The sequence below is a fragment of the Amblyraja radiata genome, chromosome 13 (assembly GCF_010909765.2).
Source record: "Amblyraja radiata isolate CabotCenter1 chromosome 13, sAmbRad1.1.pri, whole genome shotgun sequence".
Taxonomy (NCBI): Eukaryota; Metazoa; Chordata; class Chondrichthyes; order Rajiformes; family Rajidae; genus Amblyraja; species Amblyraja radiata.
This window is the reverse complement of record NC_045968.1, coordinates 36,252,534-36,274,338: the sequence shown is the minus strand read 5'-3', so window position 1 is coordinate 36,274,338 and position 21,805 is coordinate 36,252,534. Positions and strand designations below refer to the sequence as shown.

Genomic DNA, 21,805 nt, shown 5'->3' with positions numbered 1-21,805 from the left:
AGGTGCTATAGACCTGCACGGGAAGGTAGACGCTCCTGCCCCCATGAGTCTCGGGCTGATGGGGTTCATCAGCCTGGGAAGGCAGTCCATCTAGCAGAGGGAAAACTGATTTAAAACCTCCACTGCCTTGTGGCCATATCCAGTCATGGATAAGGCCCTTGGAGTAAACCTCAAGAAAATCCGGAGTCAGAGCCCCTAAGGCAGTTCGTCGTTCTGGCAGCTCCTGCAACGGCGCTGGTGCCAAACTGTCACGGCCCTGCTGTTCTTTTGGATCGATCAGCGACGTGGAGAGGGGGAGACGTGCTGTATGGGCAACAGCCTGTCCTCCATATCACATCGCCCAGGCTTGCATCCGATCACACATCAGCTGCAAACTAGGATACATCACCCATGGTCAGTCATGGTCGAGGGGGGCCTACTGCTGTTGCATACAAACCCTTCTGAGGCTGTACCGATATTGTATGTACAGAATCCCATGCAAGTCTTTATATTGTCATCCAGATACTTTTACAGTGTTCTTACCAGACTTGCCTCACACATCTCCTTTCAATTTAAACCTTAGCTCTCGAAGATTAGACATTTCCACTCTGAGAAAATGGTTCTGATTGATTACCTTATCTGTGCCTCTCGTAATATTATGGATGGCACAAAGGCCGAGCTGGTAGAGCTGCTGCCTCAGTGGTACAGATCCTGACCTTCGGTGATGTCTGTGTGGGGTTTACACACAAAAGTGCAAAACGCAGGCAGGTGGGACTAGTGTGGATACACAAAAGGACACAAAATGCTGGAGTAACTCAGGTCAGGTGTCTCTAGAGAACATCTATGTAATTTATGTATAATTTGTTTTGTGTGTTGTCTGAGTCTATGTGCCTGTGATGCTGCTGCCATCAAGATTGTACCTGTACCTGATCGTACTTGTGCAGATGACAGTAAAGAAGGTCGGACTGATCAAGGATATTGCGTGCAATTCTGCTGGTCACTCCATTGCAGGAAGCACATGGAGGTTTTGGAAGTTGTCAGCTGTAACAAGAGGTGGGACAAACTTGGATTGTTTTCTCTGGACCATTGGAAGCCGAGGAGAGGCCCGATGGAAAATTATAACATGTCTAAAATGTCTTAAGACAGTCAGAACTTTTTTTCCAAAGGGTGGAAATGTCAAAGACTAGAGAGCATAACTTTAAGATGAGAGGAACAAAGTTTAAAGGAGATGTGCAGGAAAGTTTTATTACAGAGAGTGGTCTGTACCAGGAACGGACTAGGTGGTGGAGGCAGATACAATGGTGGCGCTTAAGTGGCTTTTAGATAGGCACATGGATATGCAGGGAATGGAGGTAGAGGAGATTAGTTTATCTTGGAATCATGTTCGGTACATTGTGGGCTGAAGGGCCTGAACTTGTGCTGCACTGTTCTGTGTAAAAGGAATTTTAAAAGCTCACACTAAGTGGCACAAAGCCACAGATCCCACATCTGGCAATCAATACATCACTTTAGCAACACAGTGTTTCATATTTAAACAGTACAAATTTCTGTTCTGTGTAGAAAATTGTCTCCAGAGTCAGATTCCATCCTGTGGACCATGGACCAAAGTGGGGTCCCATTAGACTGGGTCAGGCTCGGGACGGGCTGTTGTTCCCACTCCAGACCCCACCAGTTCAACAACTTCTTTAATGTAGTTTAGTTTAGAAATATAGCATGGAAACGCCCTGCGGCCCACCAAGTCTGTGCCGACCACCGAACACCCCATACATCAGCTCAACCCTACACACTAGGGACAATTTACTATTTTACCACAGCCAATTAACCTACAAACCTTTATGTCTTTGGAGTGTGGAAGGAAACCAGAGCACCCGGAGAAAACCCATGCGGTCGGAGGGAGAACGTACAAACTCTGTGCAGACAGACCTGTAGTCTGTGGCGCTGTTGGACAGCAGCTCTCCCACTGTGCCAGCTTTGTCGTGGCCATTGCACTCCAGGTTCCCAGCCCTGGGATGTCCCACCTCTCCCTCTGTCCACCTCCTGGCCTATGCTTTGTCAATGTCATAGTCATACAACATGGTAACAAGCCCTTCGACCCAACCTTCCCATGCCAACCAAGATTTCTAATCTATGCTAGTCCCACCTGCCCTTGTTTAGCCCATGCGCGCCCCCCCCCCCCCCCCCCCCCACCCCCTCCCCCACCCCCTCCCCCACCCCCTCCCCCACCCCCTCCTCCCTGCCTCACCTTAAACCCGTGTCTTCTTGTTCTTGATTCCTCTACACCGGGTTAAATTATCTGTGCATTCCCCCTATGCATTCCAAGTGCCCTGGATAAACCGTCAAACACACGCAAACACCAATAGCTGATTTTTATTTGTTATTTAATAGAGAATTGGCACAAATGGTAATGACATAACCCCAGAAAACATCAGTACAAATCGCTAATATTTTGTTTTAAAGTTTTATGGTCTTTCATCCCTGTAGAAAGTGTATCATAAACAAGAAACCAAAATACAACCCAAACTCTAAACGGCATCTTGGAAAGTACAGATAGAAACAATGCCAAATGGATTAAAATCCGAGGTGTGTGCATCAGGAGAGTGAAGAGTAATAAAAGACCATTTAAGTAATCCACTAATGCACAAATAGATCACTCGCATTCATGGGTGTTAGATGTAGTTGTAAGACTGGGACTGGGAATAACTTAGCTAATTGATAGTTACAAAAACGGCAGGAAGGAGGAGGATTGGGTTCGTTCAGGCGATTAGAATATTTGAAGCTTTGATTTCATTGTCTGGGACCCATTTCCCTTTGCAGTTGAAGGGAACTTGCTGTAATTTACAGCTCTCCCAGTGACAGAAACCGTCAGGAATCAACGAGATGTCTTCTGGAGGGATATCCTTATAATTCATCCAGTAGATTATTCCGATGAGGAAACTGTTAATGAAGCAGAGCCAAGGGACGTTCAAATCCATGTAGGCAGGAAGTGGAGCCCAGATCAAAACTATGGTCAACTGAAGCAGAATAAACGGTATCCAAGCGAGGGCAAAACAAATAACAACGTTGGTTAAAACTTGCTTCTTGCTGGACACGGCATGCAGTTGGGCAACCGGATGGGAACTCCACATGACTATCTCTTCCAAGTAGGTGTCTATGCGCAGGGATCTGACAAGGGTGGTTAGGTTACGCCAGCAGTAGATCGTCACCACACACAGAGTTGACAGTATCAAGGCGGACAACGATAGACTCTGGGTGCTGATGGGAATGTCACATTGGTACAATGGGATGTCTTGCATCATTGCCGATGGCAGGTTGTGAAAGCCATGGCTGTAAAGGGCGTAGAGAATGCCTCCGATCCACAAGAAGCACACCGTGAAGGTGTACAGCATCTTCCGGAAGAGGCCCAAGGACCTGGAGAGATTGCGAAGGTGGACAAAATGGTCAATGCCAGACATGAGACAGAGTGGGAAGTGCAGGATACTGTAGACGTGGGAGAAGAACTGCAGCAGTCCGCAGACATGGAAGAAACTGTTCGGAGCTCCGAATGTACCATGGTTCTTGACGAATGAAGCGATTGTCACACAAGCAAATAATGCCACGTCCATCAGGGCCAGGGAAACGCAGAAATGGCCAATGAGACTCTGTAGCATTCTTCGCTTCATACTTAAAAGGATGATGTTCAGGATGACCTTTGCAAACAAAATGACCAGCAGTAAATCCATGCTGTTGAAGATCTGGAATATATACCGTCTGGACTCAATTCTTATGCAGTCGTTACATGGAACCAATTTTGATGGATCTCCAACCATCAATCTCCCAGGGCTTATTTCAACTTTCTACTGTGGTCAGAACTCCTAGAAGTTAAAGAACAGAAAAAATTAGTCCTTGAGACGTTAATTGTAGAGTTGAAAGCAAAGGAGGTTATTTGGCCCATTTAATTTATGCCAGACCTAGGGTGGCACAGTGGTAGAGCTGCAGCCTCTCACCACTAGAGCCCTGGGTTGGATCCTGACCTTGGATGCTTGTGTGTAGAGTTTGCACATTCTCCCTGTGACTGTGCTGGCTTTCCTCCAGGTGCTCCAGTTTCCTCCCACATCCCCAAGACGTGCATGCTTGTACATTAGTTGGCGCTCTTAAATTGTCCCCAATATTTAGGGAGTGGATGAGAAACTGGGATAACAGAACCAGTGTGAACAGGTGATCGGTGTGGACCGAAAGGCCTGTTGCCATGCTGCATCTCTAAACTAAACGAAACACACAACCAAACGAAATGAACTTCAAACTAATAAAGAAACAAAGTGCAGGAATAACTCGTGTTCAAGAAGGAACTGCAGATGCTGGAAAATCGAAGGTACACAAAAATGCTGGAGAAACTCAGCGGGTGCAGCAGCATCTATGGAGCGAAGGAGATAGGTAACGTTTCGGGCCGAAACCCTTCTTCAGACTGATAGGGGGTGGCGGGGAGAAAGAAGGAAAAAGGGAGGAGGAGGAGCCTGAGGGCTGGGGGATGGGAGGAGACAGCTCGAGGGCTAAGGAAGGGGAGGAGACATCAAGGGCTAACAAAATTGTGAGAATTCAATGTTCATGCCCACCGGATGCAGGCTCCCCAAGCGGAATATGAGTTGCTGTTCCTCCAATTTCCGGTGTTGCTCACTCTGGCAATGCAGGAGACCCAGGACAGAGAGGTCGGATTGGGAATGGGAGGGGGAGTTGAAGTGCTGAGCCACCGGGAGGTCAGGTAGGTTCTTGCGGACCGAGCGGAGGTGTTCGGCGAAACGATCGCCCAACCTCCGCTTAGTCTCACCGAAGTAGATCAGCTGACAACTAGAGCAGTGGACACAGTAGATGAGGTTGGAGGAGAAACAGGTGAACCTCTGTCGCACCTGGAACGACTGCTTGGGTCCTTGAATGGAGTCGAGGGGGGAGGAAATTGGAGGAACAGCACCTCATATTCCGCTTGGGGAGCCTGCATCCGGCAGGCATGAACATTGAATTCTCCCAATTTTGTTAGCCCTTGCTGGTTCCTCCCCTTCCTTAGTCCTCGAGCTGTCTCCTCCCATCACCCAGCCCTCGGGCTCCTCCTCCTCCATTTTTCCTTCCTTCTCCCTGCCACCCCCTATCAGTCTAAAGAAGGGTTTCGGCCCGAAACGTTACCCATCTCCTTCGCTCCATAGATGCTGCTGCACCCGCTGAGTTTCTCCAGCATTTTTGTGTACCTGCGGGAATAACTCTACAGGTCTGGCAGCATCCCTGGAAGTCTGAAGTAGGGTCCTGTCTGAAGAAGTCTACCAGTCTGAAGAAGGGTCCCGACCCAAAACGTCATATATCCATGTTCTCCAGAGATGCTGCCTGACCCCCTGGGTTACTCCAGCACTTTGTGTCTTTGTTTGGTAAACCATCATCTGCAGTTCTTTTTTTCAGAACTTCACATTCATTCGGGTTAAAATCCACCTGCCAAGAATAACAATGACACAACGCACATTCCCCACTTTTCTTGTAAGCAAAATTCTACAGCTCAATACTGGGAGGTAACAAAAGCGATCACAGCTGGTCCATTGTGCCTCGCATAGAGAAGCAAGATCTTAGAGCAAATAGCAGCCGAAAATCACTCACTCGTGTTGGGAGACATGACGAAATTTCAGTTTTTGTTGGGCAAAAGTTCCATAACCTTAACAACAGGGTTCTTTACAGATGGACACCAGATCCTGTTCTTCCCTCGAGTGATGTTGGTTGAAGAAATAATGTCCCCAGGAGAGCAGGGAGAACTTTGAAAGCCTGCCTGTGGTATCTCCCAGGTCTGAATGAGAGAGCAGATTGGGAAATTCAGTCTACCATCTCAGCCGAGAGGAAGGGGAGAAGATTCTTCTCGTGAACTTCAGGAAAGGGAGGACTGCCCTACGTGCACGTGTCAAGAAGAGGTCACGAGGCTGCGTCTCACCAGCTCCGTATACCTTCCACTGCTGCAGCTTGATGTGCCTGGCAGAAAACCAAAGACTGCTTTAAACTGAGTTGACTTGTTGGTTTCCATGGAGATTATCAATTGTTCTTTCAGTGACCATCATGAATGTACACATTTGCTGCATTGCACTCGGTGAAGATCAGAATCAATTAGAAAATCCAAACAAATATAACCTTATAACAATTACAGCACGGAAACAGGCCATCTCGGCCCTACAAGTCCGTGCCGAACAATTATTTTCCCTAAGTCCCACCTGCCTGCACTCATACCATAACCCTCCATTCCCTTCTCATCCATATGCCTATCCAATTTATTTTTAAATGATACCAACGAACCCGCCTCCACCATTTCCATTGGAAGCTCATTCCACACCGCTACCACTCTCTGAGGGGTGATAATTAGGCTTTTGTTAAATTTCACTGCTCCCCCGGTGCAGTTGATCCAAAAGTATCCAATTTGACCTCTGGCTTATGACATCAGGCAATGTCACAAAATCTTACATAGAAATCTTCCAGCAACTGATTATAAATCTGAATTAGATTTGAAAGTACATTGTTGTAGTTTCAAAAACAATTAATCCAATTATTGTTGAACATCCAAAATGCAGTGAACTGGTGCAACCTTGACTCTACTGTGAGAAAAGGGTTAATAGAGATGGTTGATTTATACTAGAACTCTGAATTATAACTTAGAAAGAAATAAGGTGTCAGCAGAAGCCAGACTGCTAGTAGAATAGAAAGTAACGATATACAGAACAGAGAGAAATTCTAGATAAAAAGTAGCAATAGAAATACTTCATACGAGTTTTAAGGGAAGTACGTGAAAGGGAGAAAGTACATAAGGTCATACAGATCTGCGCAGGCCTAATGAGATTATATGAATATGTACTCACGCCCACTATGACAAGATGCTTAATTTAAATGCACATGCGATGCATGATAGGGGAGGTGTCTTTGACGTTCTCGTGGGAATCTGGGCTTTATGTTATGATTGGAAGAAGCTCAATGGGGAGGGATGAGGGTGTGACAATAGTGAACTGAAATGTATAAAGATAGAAAGCATCTCCATTCTCAGTGTGTCTCTAGAGGGCGACAGAGGGGCACCCTTTTCTGCGCAGAAATGTAATAAATGAGATAAACTTGTTTCTCTGACTTTGTCTCTGAGCATTTGTGAATTTGAATCTCACACTACCGTCTGATGTATGGCCAGTATGACGTTCCACAGTGGAATTGGATAAGTATGAAGGGGAATCAATTATTGGGCCATAGAGGGGTCTCGACCCAAAACGTCACCCAATCTTTCTCTCCAAAGATGCTGCTTCTCCCACTGAGTTACTCTAGCATTTTGTTACTACGGTTTAAACCAGCATCCTTCCTATACAAGTTTCTGTTGTGTAATGGTACAAGACGATGGTGGGACCACTTTTGGAGCATTGTGTTTAGTTTTGGTCACGCTGCTAAAGGATGCCATTAAGCTTGAAAGAGTGCAGAGAAGTTTTACGAGGATGTTGCCAGGACTCGAGGACCTGAGCTATATGGAGAGGTTGGGCAAGGTAGGACTTTATTCCTTGGAGCGCAAGAGGCTGAAAGGTGTCTTATAGAGGTGTATAAAATCATGAGGGGAATAGATTGGGTGAATGCAGAGTCTTTCCAACCCCCCCCCCCCCACCATCATTCAGAGGATGGTGGGTATGTGGAACGAGCTGCCAGAGGAGGTAGTTGAGGCAGGTACAGTAATAACATTTAAAATAAACTTGGACAAGTACATGGATGGGAAAGGTTTAGAGGGATATATGGACCAAACACAGGCTGAGATGGGGCATCTTGGTGGGCATGAAAGACCTATTTCTGTGCTGTATGACTCTAAGCGTGTAGTTGGTAGAGAGGGTTGTCAGATTTGTGGATCTGGAGATTTGCAAATGGAGTTTTGGATCACATAAGGAATTTTATGTGAATTCCAGAATTAAAAAACAATTCCATAGTAAATGATGCATAAGGGAAGTACCTTTGGAAGGGTGTCAGTGATGTGAACCTGTGATATCGAGAATACTGCCATGGAATTTCTTTGAGGTTTCCCCACTCTACTGCTTTTAGGGCAGCACAATGGTGCAGCTGGTAGACCCGCTGCCTCACAGCGCCACAGGGTTCGATCCTGACTACTGGTGCCGTCTGTGTGTGGAGTTGGTACGTTCTCCCCGTGACCGTGTGGGTTTACTCAGGGTGCTCCGGTTTTCTCCCACTTCTCAAAGATGTGCGAGTTTGTAGGATAATTAGCTTCTGTAGATTGCCCCTAGTGCGTAGTTAGACGAGTAGGTGGGATAACAGAACTGGTGTGAAAGGGCTATTGTTGGTCGGCGGGGACTTATTTCAATCAATCAATGTTGGAGGTTGAGGGGAGACTTGATGGAAGTATATAAAGTTGAGAGACATAGATAGGGTAGACAGTCAGAACCTTTTATCCAGGATGGAATGTTCAACACTAGAGGCTGTAGCCATAAGGTGAGAGGGGGAAAGTTTAATGGAGGTGTTTGGGGCAAGTTCTTTTATTATATATAGGGAGTAGTGGGGGCCTGGAATACACTGTCAGGGGTGGCGGCGCAGGCAGATACAATAGTGCCGTTTAAGAGGCTTTTAGATAGGCACATGGACGTGCAGGGAATCGAGGGATAATGATCATGTACAGGCAGATGTGATCATTTTAACTTGGCATCATGTCTGGCGCAAATATTGTGGGCAGAAGAGCCTGTTCCTGTACTGTTTTATGTTCTATCAAGACACAAGTACAAGTTTTGTTAGCCAATAAACATCTGATCATGGAAAGTACATCTCATTCCTGATGACAATCTCCCTATGTTTGATTGCCTTTAAGATACAGAATAGAAACAGGCCTTAGGGCCCACCGCGTCCACGCCATTGATCATCCGTTCACACTAATTCTATGTTATCTTACTTTCTCATCCACTCCCTACACACTAGGGGACAATTAACAGATGACAATTAGCCCACAAACCTGCACGTCTTTGGAATGTGGGAGGAAACCGGAGCACCCGGAGGAGACCCACGTGGGAGGAAACTGACTGGGGCCCTTCTTCAGACCTGACCTGAAATGTCACATGTCTGTGTTATCCAGAGATGCTGCCTGACCCGCTGAGTTACTCCAGCACTGTCCTTTTCTTGCCAACTGTCTTCCGTTGACTGGACAGCATGCAACAAAAAGCTTTCCACTGTACAACGATACCGTGACAATAATGAACAAAAACAGGTAGAACTATATTCTACAGAATGCAGAATGTAGTTCTCAGCATTGTAGCACATCAGTTCCAGAGACAAAGTCCAATGTCTGCAGAGGTGAATCGGACAGTACCTTAGCTTATGGAAGGACCGTTCAGAAGCCTGATAACAGGGGGGGGGAAATAGCTGTTCCTGAGTCTGGTGGTGCGTGCTTACACGCTTCCGTATCTTCTGTAGGAATCCTTACCTAGAACAATTCAAATATTTATGCAGCTTCTTCTGAAAGCCACATTCCTTTAAATACTCCTTTTCAGGACTCTCGCACGTAAGCACATGATCACTGGAAAAGATCGCAACAACGTTTAAGGAGAAGTTTCCAGAAGATTTCTACAGTTTAATGAATATAAGTACGAGGTGATGCATTTTGGGAAATCAAACAGGGCCCTTCACAGCAAAGATATTAGAGCTCCTCTAGTATCTTTGCTTCACAGCGAATAGCAGGGCTCTGAGAAGTGTTGTAGAGCAGAGGGATCTAGGAGTATAGGCACACAGTTCCCTGAAAGTGATGTCAAAGAGAGAGAGGGAAGCAAAAAAGACTTTCAGCACATTGGCCTTCATCAGTCAGGGAGAGGTATTAATTTAACTGAATTAATTTAAATGTATCTAATTGTGTTTTTCAGTATTCTACTTTATTTGCATTTTATTAAAATTTCTTAATAATATTTTAAAATGTTAGCAATAGGTTTCCTTTCTCAAATGTTATCGAACGTTTGGAAACGTCAGAGACATTTATAATCTTAGAACATTACAGTACAGGAACAGGCCCTTCGGCCCACAATGTCTATGCCAAACATGACTCCAGGTCAAACTAATCTCGGCGTGCACGTGATCCATATCCCTCCACTCCCTGCATATCCATGTGCCTATCTAAAAGCCTCTTAAGTACATACCTCTATCGTATCTGCCTCCACCACCACCCTGGCAGTGGTTCCAGGCACTCACCACTCTGTGTAAAAAAAAAAATTGCTCTCCACATCTCCTTTAATCTTTGCCCTTCTCAACTTAAAATTATGCCCGCTAGTCTTTGACATTTCCCTGGGAGTATTTCTTGTTTAAACTGAGATCCGGAGTGGCTATCTGGTAATTCTGGCAAGTGCTGGATTGACCAATGCACTGCCTCCCAGCGTGCTGCTGCCATACACCTGTTGGCAGCAGGCCTGGTTCACCCGCCACGGAACCGGGGAACCTGCCTGGAGGGAGCCTCGTCTCCTGCTCGTCCCTGAGGGCGACAACAGGAGAGGAGGGCGGAGGTGACGGCGGTGGATGCTGGACAAAAGGGCGGCAAGGAGAACCCAGGGTCTTACGTGAAGAAAGGTCATGACCCGAAATGTCACCCGTTCCTTCTATCCTGAGATGCTGCCTGTCCCGCTGAGTTACTCCAGCATTTTGTGTCTATGGTATAAACCAGCATGTGCAGTTCCTTCCAACACACCCCGGGGTCTTACCTTCCACACCCTCACGGACGGCTGTGGGAGGTGCCCCCCCCCCCCCGCTGCATCGGGCCTTTATGGTCAGCTGGGACTTTGGAAATGGTGCCTAAACCTGGCGACTCTTACATGGACTCAGTGGGCTGTTTCTATGCTTTCAGTACTTAATCGGAAACTGGATAATCTTAAAATGACCAAGACTTTCGTGACTATGGACTGTAATCCCTGTAATAAGTTTAGTTTAGTTTAGAGATACAGCGTGGAAATAGGCCCTTTGGCCCACCGATCACCCCATACACTAGTTCTATCCTACACACTAGGGACAATTTAACAAAGCTAATTAACCTACAAATCTACATTCTTTCTGCTTGTACATGATCCATATCAATCCATCCCGCGCATATCTAGGTAGGTCTAAAAGTCTCAAACACCACTATCACATTTGCCTCCACCACCACCCCGGCACCCACCCTCCTCTGTGTAAAATAAAATATTTTAAACATTGCCTCTCTCTCCTTAAAGCTATACCCTTTACTCTTTGACATTTCCACCTGGGGTAAAGGTTCTGACTGTCTACCCTATCTATGCCTCTCACAATTTTATATACTGCTATCAGGTCTACTCTCAACCTCGGACGCTCTAGAAAAAAACTATTTAAGTCTGTTCAACCTCTCCCTGTAGCTGAAACATTATAATCCAGGCAGCATTCAGGTGAACCTCCTCTGCACCATCTCCAAACCCTCCACATCTTTTCTGTAATGGGGTGACCAGAACTCCACCCAATACTCCAAATGCAGCCTGATCATTCCTATAACTCTGCGTGATGACTGCCCAAGTCTAATAACTTTATAACTCAATGCCCCGTCTGATGAAGGCAAGCATATCTTTAGCACTCGTGGGAACTGGAAACAGGCCCTTTGACCATCGATCACCCGTTTACACAAGTTCTGTTATCCACTCCTTACATACTAGGGGCAATTTTACAGAGACCAATGAACCTACAAACCTGCACGACTTGAGTGTGGGAAGAAACCGGAGCACCTGGAGAAAACCTACACGGTCACAGGGAGAACGTACAAACTACGCACAGACAACACCCATAGTCAGGCTGTAAGGCAGCAACTCTACCGCTGCGCCACTGTGCCGCCCACACAGACTACTTGTGTTCAATAAATCCAGAACAGGAGGGCAGAAACGTCAATAAATAAATAAATTATGCATGCAGGTTGAGTCCTGCTAAGTTATTTGACATTTTCTTTTTAAAAATCAAGTAAAAAAAAATAGAAAATGTACTATTACTGATAGGCTTACAAGTCATAAAATAAAAGATGGACAGAAAGCTGGAGTAACTCAGGAGGATAGGCAGCATCTCTGGAGAGAAGGAAAGGGTGACGTGGAGACCTGTTCCTTCTTCAGACTGGTTAGGGCCTGTATCCTTTATAGAAACATAGAAACATAGAAACATAGAAATTAGGTGCAGGAGTAGGCCATTCGGCCCTTCGAGCCTGCACAGCCATTCAATATGATCACATAACACCATGCATTAATACAATCATCAAACTTATGTACAAAAGGTAGAGCAAAGGGGAAGGTACAGAGTGCAGAATATAGATCCAGCATTGTAGCACGCCAGTTCCAGAGACAAAGTCCAAAGTTAACAATGGGGCAGAGGTGAATCAGACAGTACCCTAGCTTGTGGAAGCCTGATAACAGAGAAAAAAAAGGAAAGGCTTCATTTGCCTGCGTATTCCTCCGTACAAATTCTCTAATCTTCGATGATTAAGGCACATGTCTCTGTGCTTTACACAAAAAGTAGGAGTAACGCAGATCAGGCAGCATCTCTGTAGAAAAGGAAGAGGTGACGTTTCGGGTTAAGGCCTTTCTTCCCGACCGCAAACGTCACCTATCCCTTTTCTCCAGAGATGCTGCCTGACCTGTGGGTTCCTCCAGCTTTTTGTGTCTATCTTCAGTTTAAACCAGCATCTGCAGATTCTACAAATTCTCAGTGCTTTTCTTATCCAAAAAACTGACAAAAGAGCCTTTCAAAAATTTAATATAATTTACTCTGATTGAAAATAACTGAGTGACAGGACTTGAACAAACACCATCGAGAAAAATCCTCACGCATTTGCGGGGTCATAGAGGGATACGGCGGAGAAACAGGCTCTTTGGCCCATCGAGTCTGTACCGCCCATCGTGCACCCACTTTAACATTACTAAATGCTACCTTGAAGCATTATTTCCGCTCCCCCCACATTCCCGTCAGCTCCCGCTGATGTTTCACCACCCATCTGCACATTGACTTATCGACCTGCGTACTCTTTGGAGGCGAGGGAGGAAATTGGAGCACCACAAGGGTGAGAAGTGATCGCTGGTGCGGTGAGGAAGCAGCTCTCCATGCTGTGCCACCCATGCAAACAAAAAAAGTATTCTCAACCAGTGCACGCAGCAACTTACTGTAGCCAAGAGCCATTCCTGATGCTTCCTTCTTCCTGTGCAGAGGTCTCTCAGTGCCGTGGCTCAACATGAACAGGAGGTGGGAGGGGTACGGAACAATGTGATAAAGGAGGAAGTAAAAGATTTTATATATTGACTCCTTCTCCCATTAACTCCGCCCAGGCTAGGGACGGAGGGATGATTCAAACATCGACTGGTTTGCCATAGGAGAAACAATATACCAACAAATCTACAATCATATTACTTGTACGACTGGTTTTAAAGGTTGAACGATTTCTGCTGCACCTCCCTTGCAAATTAGAAAACAGATAAAGGTCACCAACTGAGAAGTGTTTGTCAACTCGGATTGGAATATGCAAAAAGTGTGTCTTCATAGAACACATTATGTGGCTTCAAGGATGCCCCTTGTGTGAATTGTAGTTACTTAAGCTGGTGCAGCTGATAGAGCTGCCATCTTACTGTGCCAGAGACCCGGATTGTGGACTGCCCATATCGAAGCAATGGCCAAGAAAGCACACCCATGCCTCTACTTCCAAGGGTCTCGACCATCACCGATTCCTTCTCTCCAGAGATGCTGACTGTCCCCATGAGTTATTCCAACATTTTATGTCTATCTTAGGTGTAATGTATATAATGTAATTAGCATATGTTATGTCTTGTGCGAGGGGACGCATGCGCTGGAGGAGACTCATGATGGCGTCCAGCAATAAAGAAGCTTGTTAGTTTACTCCTGTATCTGAGAGTTCTTTTGAGTCAGTTCCAAGTACCCAAAATACACTACAATTGGCGACGAGGATGGGATAGAGTTTGTGAACTCACCCACAGGACTGTTTTGCAACACGTAGGATTGTTTAACAGTTTAAACTGTAGATACGGAGTTGTGTCGCAGTTGTTTGCGAGCTGGACAAGAGAGGCCTGCAGATCCCTCTATGCCGGGGACGGCATTTAAAACATAAGCTGTACAAGTCGGCGAGTTTTGTCAGGCTATCTCTATGTTGTGTCTACGTGGCAAGATGTCGTCCTTCGGATTGTTACTCATTTTAGACTGAGTTTTCCATTTGTCAAATTCCTCAAGCTGAATAGTCTTTGTATAAGTTTTAGGTGAATTGATACACCAAAACACACAACAACAGCACGAAGAGGACAAAAGAACAGAAAAGGAAAGAAGAAGGACTGTCAGAAAAAATAAGGTTGCATTTGGAAACAAAGTGGAACGGCACCAAGCCAAAAGATTTGGCGCCAAATGGTTTTGAATTGGCGCCAAAGAAAAGCAAGGTCGGAACAGGAAGCAAGGAAAACAAGTGGGGCAGTAAGTAAGTGTCACCGAAGAAAGCAGCCGAAAGCTGGAAGCCTAACCAGCAGGGCAGCGACGGTGTCAACTTACCTGGAACATTTTCCAGGGCTGTGTAGCCAAGGCAAAAGGGGCAGAAGAGGCCCAGCAGCTGCCACCGACTTCGTACGTTTTCCAGGGCTGTGCAGCCCACAGCCAGGCCAGGAGCCACCAACGACGTCGAGTGAGGGCCTAGTACCGGGTAGGCCACGGACAGGTCCAGTGAAGCCACCGACGAAATGGAGTAAGTCCGGCTGGTAGAAGAGTCAGCCCGGTTGAGGGAGAAAGCCGGCCACGTGAGAAGCGGACAAACAAGAGTAAAAAAAAAAAAAAAAATGGCCACGAGAGAAGCGGGCCGGTCGCGAGAGAAAGCCCGGTCGCAAGAGACGGCCGTGAGCAGAGAAAGCCTGGACGCGAGAGGAAGTCCGGCCCCGAGCAAAGAGTGGGTCCACACGAGAGAAGCAGGACACAGCGCTCAAGCACTTTAGCCCGGTCGGGAGTAGAGTCAGCCCGGTCGTGGGAGAAGCGGGTCCGCGCAAGAGAACCGGGACACAATGCTTAGCCAGCCCCCGACTAGCAGCAGTAACTCGCAGCAACACACCTTCCGCAGGGTGTCCACGGAGCCAGCGACACTCGGCACTCTCTCCCCCCCCCCCTCCCTCTCCTCTCCCCCCCTCCCTCTCCTCCCCTCCCTCTCCTCTCCCCCCTCCCTCCCTCTCCTCTCCCCCCTCCCTCCCTCTCCCCCCCCTCCCTCTCCTCTCCCCCCCCTCCCTCTCCTCTCCCCCCTCCCTCTCTCCCCTCCCCCCTCCCTCTCCTATCCTCCCTCCCTCTCCTCTCCCCTCCCCCCTCCCTCTCCTCTCCCCCCCTCCCTCTCCTCCCCTCCCTCTCCTCTCCCCCCTCCCTCCCTCTCCTCTCCCCCCTCCCTCCCTCTCCCCCCCCCCTCCCTCTCCTCTCCCCCCTCCCTCCCCCCCCCCCTCCCTCTCCTCTCCCCCCCTCCCCTATCCTCCCTCCCTCTCCTCTCTCCTCTCCCCTCCCCCCCCCTCTCCCCCCCTCTCCCCCCCCCTCTCCTCTCCCCCCCCCTCTCCTCTCCCCCCCCCTCTCCTCTCCCCCCCCCTCTCCTCTCCCCCCCCTCTCCTCTCCCCCCCCTCTCCTCTCCCCCCCCTCTCCTCTCCCCCCCCTCTCCTCTCCCCCCCCTCTCCTCTCCCCCCCCCTCTCCTCTCCCCCCCCCTCTCCTCTCCCCCCCCTCTCCTCTCCCCCCCCTCTTTTCTCCCCCTCCTCTTTTTCTCCCCCTCCTCCCCTCCATCCCCTCCCCCACCGTCCCTTCCCCACCGTCTCTCCCCTAAACCCCCCCTCCCCTCACCCCTCCCCCCTTCCCTCCACACACCCCTACCCCTCCCTGCTCCCCACCTCCCCTCACCTTACCCCCTCTCAGCACCCCCCTCTCAGCACCCCCCCTCCTCTCTCCCCCCCCCCTCCCCCTGTCCTCAACCCCCTCACCTCTCTGCAGACTTATTATCAGATGTATAAACAGCGTCAGTATTTTAAGAAACTACGCAGGTCTGCCATTGCGGTACAGCAACGATACAGAGCATGCCAGATAAGAGATGTCCAAGTGAGACAGTATAAGAGTTTGAGAGAAGCAGTGGTGTGTATTCAGGCCTTGTACCGCGGGATCAAAGCCAGAGTATTGGTAGAGAAAACCAAGGCAGCACGCTGTATTAAGTCATTCATAAGAATGTGCATTACAAGAAAGCATTTCTTGATGCAAAAGGCAGCTGTAGTCACTCTGCAAGCTGCATACCGTGGTTACCGATTAAGGGTACGGTACAGAGCTATGCGACAAGCAGTCATTTCGATCCAGAGATGGTACAAAGCATGCAAAATAGGGCATTCCCAGTTTGTGCAATATCAGTCAATGAGGGATGCAACTATTACCATTCAGACTGCCTACAAGAGTATGGTGGTTAGGCAGTGGGTTAAGCAAAAGAGAGCTACTGTAAAAGTGCAGTCAGTACTCCGTATGAGTTGGTATAGGAAAGACCTAAGGAGACAAATAGACGCACAACAGAAAAGGCTGAAACGATACAAAAAGGCTTAAACGATATAGGAAAGACTTCCTCAAACCGATTTATACAGCAGTTGTAGTGCAGTATCACTACCGTGCTTATGTAGCAAGAGAAATATACAGAGCGCTAATCAAAGCCACTGCTGTATTGCAAGGACAGTATAGATCCTACTGCTTGATGAATAACCAGAAAGGTGATTTAAGAAGACAAATAGACGAACAGCAGAAAATGCTTAAACGTTGCAAAGAACGGTTAAATAAATGTGTGACGATGAGCAAAACGTTGTTAATAGAAAAGTCTAAAGAAGAGAGGCTTGTCGGTCGAGACAAAAGTATGCAGGACCGATTGCGATTAGGACACTTCAGTATAGTCCACCATGGAGCTTCCTTCACTGAGCAATGGACAAATGTTTATGCATTGCAGAATGTCATTATACAACAAGAGCAGATAAATATGTAGCGCCAAGAAATTGAGCGACAGAGAGCGACTGAAAAAACAAAAACCTGCAGTCATGTGTCAGATGCCACCTACAAATAAAGAACAGAAACAGAGGAAATGTTAACTTTAGCAGAATATCAAGAACAGGAAGAAATCTGCAAATTACATTAGGATATTTAAAAAGGGAAGAGGCAGAGATACAGGTAGAGCTAGAGTGATTAGAAAGATGAGTGGAATGAACCATTATAAGTGCTAAGTTTTAGTACGATTATTAGAGTTATGAGGATGTAATGTCAGATGACTGTAATAATATAATTGTGCAACTGTGTTAATCAATTATATTTAATGTACTAGAAATGGTGTTATTCGCCTCCAAGCTAAAGGGGGAGCAGTGTAATGTATATAATGTAAATGGTGTAACCTGCCTCCAAGTTAAAGGGGGAGCAGTGTAATGTATATAATGTAATTAGCATATGTTATGTCTTGTGCGAGGGGACGCATACGCTAGAGGAGACTCATGGTGGTGTCCAGCAATAAAGAAGCTTGTGAGTTTACTCCTGTATCTGAGAGTTCTTTTGAGTCAGTTCCAAGTACCCAAAATACACTACGGAACTATGTGATAAAGGAGGAACGAAAATACTTTATATATTGACTCCTTCTCCCATTAACTTCACCCATTTAAACTGAACCATTGCTCCAGGCTAGGGATGGGAGGGATGATTCAAACATCGACTGGTTTGCCATAGGAGAAACAATATACCATCAAATCTACAATCATATTACTTGTACGACTGGTTTTCAAGGTTGGACGATTTCTGCTGCACCTCCCTTGCAAATTAGAAAACAGATTATAAAGGTGACCAACTGAGAAGTGTTTGTCAACTCGGATTGGAATATGCAAAAAGTGTGTCTTCATAGAACACATTATGTGGCTTCAAGGATGCCCCTTGTGTGAATTGTAGTTACTTAAACTGGTGCAGCTGATAGAGCTGCCATCTTACTGTGCCAGAGACCCGGATTGTGGACTGCCCATATCGAAGCAATGGCCAAGAAAGCACACCTATGCCTCTACTTCCAAGGGTCTCGACCGTCACCGATTCCTTCTCTCCTTAGATGCTGACTGTCCCGATGAGTTATTCCAACATTTTATGTCTATCTTAGGAAGTTCAACACGTCCCCAACTACTGCAGATACGCTGTGGAAAGCATTTTATCAGGAAGCTTCAGAGCATGGTTTGGGGACAACTCCAGTAGAGCTGCTACCTCACAGCACCAGAAGCACAGGTTCAATCCTGACCTTGGGTGCTGTCTGTTCTTCCTGTGAGTTTGTACATTCTCCCTGTGACCGCGTGGGTTTTCCCCAGGCGCACTGGTTCCTTCCACATCCAAAGACGTGCGGGTTCGTAGGTTAATTGCATTTCGTTCCACCATTATTGGGCTGGATATCAAATAATGACGAGACAGAGTATAGGAAAGAGATTGAGAGCCTCGTGACCTGGTGTCAAGACAACAACCTATCTCTCAATGTCAGCAAGACAAGGGAGAAAGTCATCGACTGTACAGTCCGCTGTACATTGGAGGTGCTGAAGTAGAGATGGGTGAAAGCTTCAAGTTTCAAGGAATAAACACCACCAGCAACTTGTCCTGCAAAAGACTATTATTATTTGTTATTTGCACTATATTTGTCATTTATTGAACTTTTTCTTTTTTTCCCCCGTTATATACAATGTTTACATATTCACCTATTCTGTTGTGCTGCAGCAAGTAAGGATTTCATTGTCCCGTCCGGGACATATGACAATAAAACTCTTGACTCTTGCTGCGATATAGCTAAGAAGGCCAAGAAAGCACACCAACGCCTCTCCTTCCTTAGAAGTCTGAGGAGGTTCGGCATGTCCCGAACAACTCCCACTAACCACTACAGATGCGCCATAGAAATAATTTTATTGGGATGCATCACAGAATGGTTTAGGAACAGCTCCATCCAGGATTGTGGACACAGCCCAGACCATTATCATAATTATAATCATAATCACACTTTATTAGCCATGTTTTACAACATATGAGGAATTTGAATTGCCATACCAATGAAAGGGGGGGGGGGTGGGGGGAAATCTCAGCTGCCCCGCGCCGGGCGATCGGACCAAGGGTTGGGGCTGGTCGAACCTTCTGTGACTTTGGAGCTTCCCGACTGCGAGCTCTTCGATGGTGAAATCCGCAGGCAGTGGTTGGAGCGTCGATCCCAGGCAAGGGTTCGGCTCCGATGTTAAGTCCACAGCCCCACGGTGGGGCTCAAAGTCAGCCTCGAGCAAGGCCTTCAGCTCCATGATGTTAAGCCGCAGAGTGACCAGAGATACGATCCGGAAAACAATCACATCTCCAGCAAGGTAAAAGATTGAAAAGTTTCCCTTGACCCCCTCCCCCACATAAAACAAACCAGAGAACATTAACACAAACTTAAAACACACTACAAATAAGAAAAAAGAAGAAAAGTCAGACAGACCGTTGGCGAGGCTGCCATCACTGGCAGCGTCACCCGGTGCAAACCAACCTCCTCTCCATTGACTCCATCTACACTTCACGCTGCCTTGGCAAGGCCACCAGCATAATCATGGATGGGTCTCACCCCGGTCATTCTCTCTTCTCCCCTATCCCATCAGGCGAGGTACAGAAGTGCGAAAACACATAACACAAATACATAATTTTACAGAGGCCAATTAACCTACAAACCTGCAAGTCTTTGGAATGTGGGAGGAAACCAGAGCACCCGGAGAAAACCCATGTAGTCACAGGGAGAACTCTGTACAGCTAGCACTAGATCGAACCCGGCTCTCTGGCGCTGAAAGGCAGCAACTCTACCGCTGCACCATTAGACCGCCTCAAAGAGTTTAGTTTTTTTATGAGGGTGATAGAGACAGAGTAGGCTTTGGGAGAGAACTTCAGAGTTTAAAACCCAGATAGCTGAAGGCTCAATCACTACTGTAAGATATCTGTAAATATGGAATGTGAAAGACAAATTTGAAATTGTACAAAATCATCATGAGAGGAATAGATTGGGTCGACGCATGGAGTCTCTTGCCCAGAGTAGGGGAATCAAGAACCAGAGGATATAGGTTTAAGGCGAGGGGGGAAAGATTTAATAGGAACCTGAAGGGTAACTTTATCACACAAAGGGTGGTGGGTGTATGGAACAAGCTGCCGGAGGAGGTAGTTGAGGTAGGTACTATAGCAACGTTTAAGAAACATTTAGACAGGTACATGGATAGGACAGGTTTTGAGGGATTATAGACCAAATGCAGGCATGTGGGACTAGTGTAGATGAGACATGCTGGCCAGTATGGGCTGAAGGAGCCGTTGCCACGCTGTAAGACTCAATGAAGGGAAGAGAAAATGGCAGTTCGGGTTGGTCAAATATTCCTTCACTGTGTATATATATATATATATGTATATATTCCGTAACTGTGATTTGTGAAGCCACAGTATGTTCGTACCAAAGAACACTTATTACTTTAAATTGGCCTTGTGATAAACCTTGAAATGAAATTACTACTTACAGAAAATGGAGCCCATTTGGTTGCCACACCATTGAAACACGAGGATAGATTTACACTACACTAGATGAATACCTGATTAAATACTTGGAGATATAAAGTCATAACAGCATAGAAACAGAACCTTCAGCCCACCAAATTCATGCTGTCCATCAGCCACCCATTTGCACCAAACCCACACCAACCCATTTGTTTCATTTTCAAATACTTTGGTTTAGTTTATAGATACAACATGGAAACTGGGCCTTCGGCCCATTGAATCCACACTGACCATTGATCACCAGTTTACACTAGCACCATGTTGTCCAACTCCCTGCACAAAAAGGGCAATTTACAGAGACCATTTAACCTACAAATCTACACACCTTTGGGATGTGGAAGCAAGACCATCAATCAGCCGTTCACACTAGTTCTATGTTAATCCACTTTCTCATCCACTCCCTACACACTAGGGGCAATTTTACAGAGGGCCAATTAACTTACAAAACTGCACGTCTTTGGGATGTGGGAGGAAACCGGAGCACCCAGTGGAAACCCACGCGGTCACATGAAGAATGTGCAAACTCCACACCGACAGCATCCGAGGTCAGGATCAAACCCAGGTTTCTGGTGCAGGGAGGCAGCAGCTCTACCAGCTGTGCCAATGTGCTGCCCATGTAATCATGTTACAAACGTGTCAACTTTATGTTTTAGCTTGTTTTAAAGATAAATGAATTTAAAACAGGCTCTCCCCTCTAAGCTCTACAAGTAATTCCATCATATTGAGGGTAGGGAAACTGCAGTGTTAGATTTGTGCCAGGCATATTCAGAAGCAGGTGCAAAATGCTGGAGTAGCTCACGCTACACACTAGGGACAAGTTATAGAAGTAAATTAACGTACAAACCTGCACATCCTTGGAATGTGGGATCACCTGGAGAAAACCCACGCGGTTACAGGAAGAATGTACAAACTCCACACAGACACCACCAGTAGTCAGGATTAAATCCGGGTCTCTGGCTCTGTGAGGTAACTTTACCACTGCACCATTGCGCTGCCCTTCTGCCAGGGAATGACCGGGAATGGGACAAGTCTTTGACTATGTCAACTCTTGCCATGAACTATAGCCAATATGCACATATTGAGCATACCATACGACTTCTTTACGACTCTATCTGCTTGTGTTGCCATCTTCACATTCACCTCAACAGAACCAGTTTACTCACCAGTGGTAGACACAAATTGCTGGAGTAACTCAGCGGGACAGACAGCATCTCTGGAGAGAAGGGTCGAGACCCTTCTTCAGGCAGAAGACTGAGGCACTGTCTTGACCCT

General features: G+C 46.7%; 1 protein-coding gene across 4 annotated transcripts; it reads right to left on the bottom strand.

The window, feature by feature from the left end:
• Positions 1 to 2,340: 2,340 nt before the first annotated feature.
• On the bottom strand, positions 2,341 to 21,715 carry gpr160 (G protein-coupled receptor 160). 4 transcript variants are annotated; one of them, XM_033031779.1, is made up of 3 exons: positions 13,110 to 13,188; positions 9,299 to 9,412; positions 2,341 to 3,830 (listed from the first exon to the last, which is right to left on the bottom strand). In XM_033031779.1, exon 3 carries the CDS (start codon positions 3,783 to 3,785, stop codon positions 2,733 to 2,735), a length of 1,053 nt encoding a protein of 350 aa, XP_032887670.1. In that variant the 5' UTR covers positions 3,786 to 3,830; positions 9,299 to 9,412; positions 13,110 to 13,188; the 3' UTR covers positions 2,341 to 2,732. The 4 variants fall into 4 exon arrangements, with proteins under 4 accessions (XP_032887670.1, XP_032887672.1, XP_032887669.1 ...); XM_033031781.1 differs by lacking the exons at positions 9,299 to 9,412; positions 13,110 to 13,188 and adding an exon at positions 21,697 to 21,715; XM_033031778.1 differs by lacking the exon at positions 9,299 to 9,412 and having other exon boundaries at positions 13,110 to 13,260.
• Positions 21,716 to 21,805: the final 90 nt, after the last annotated feature.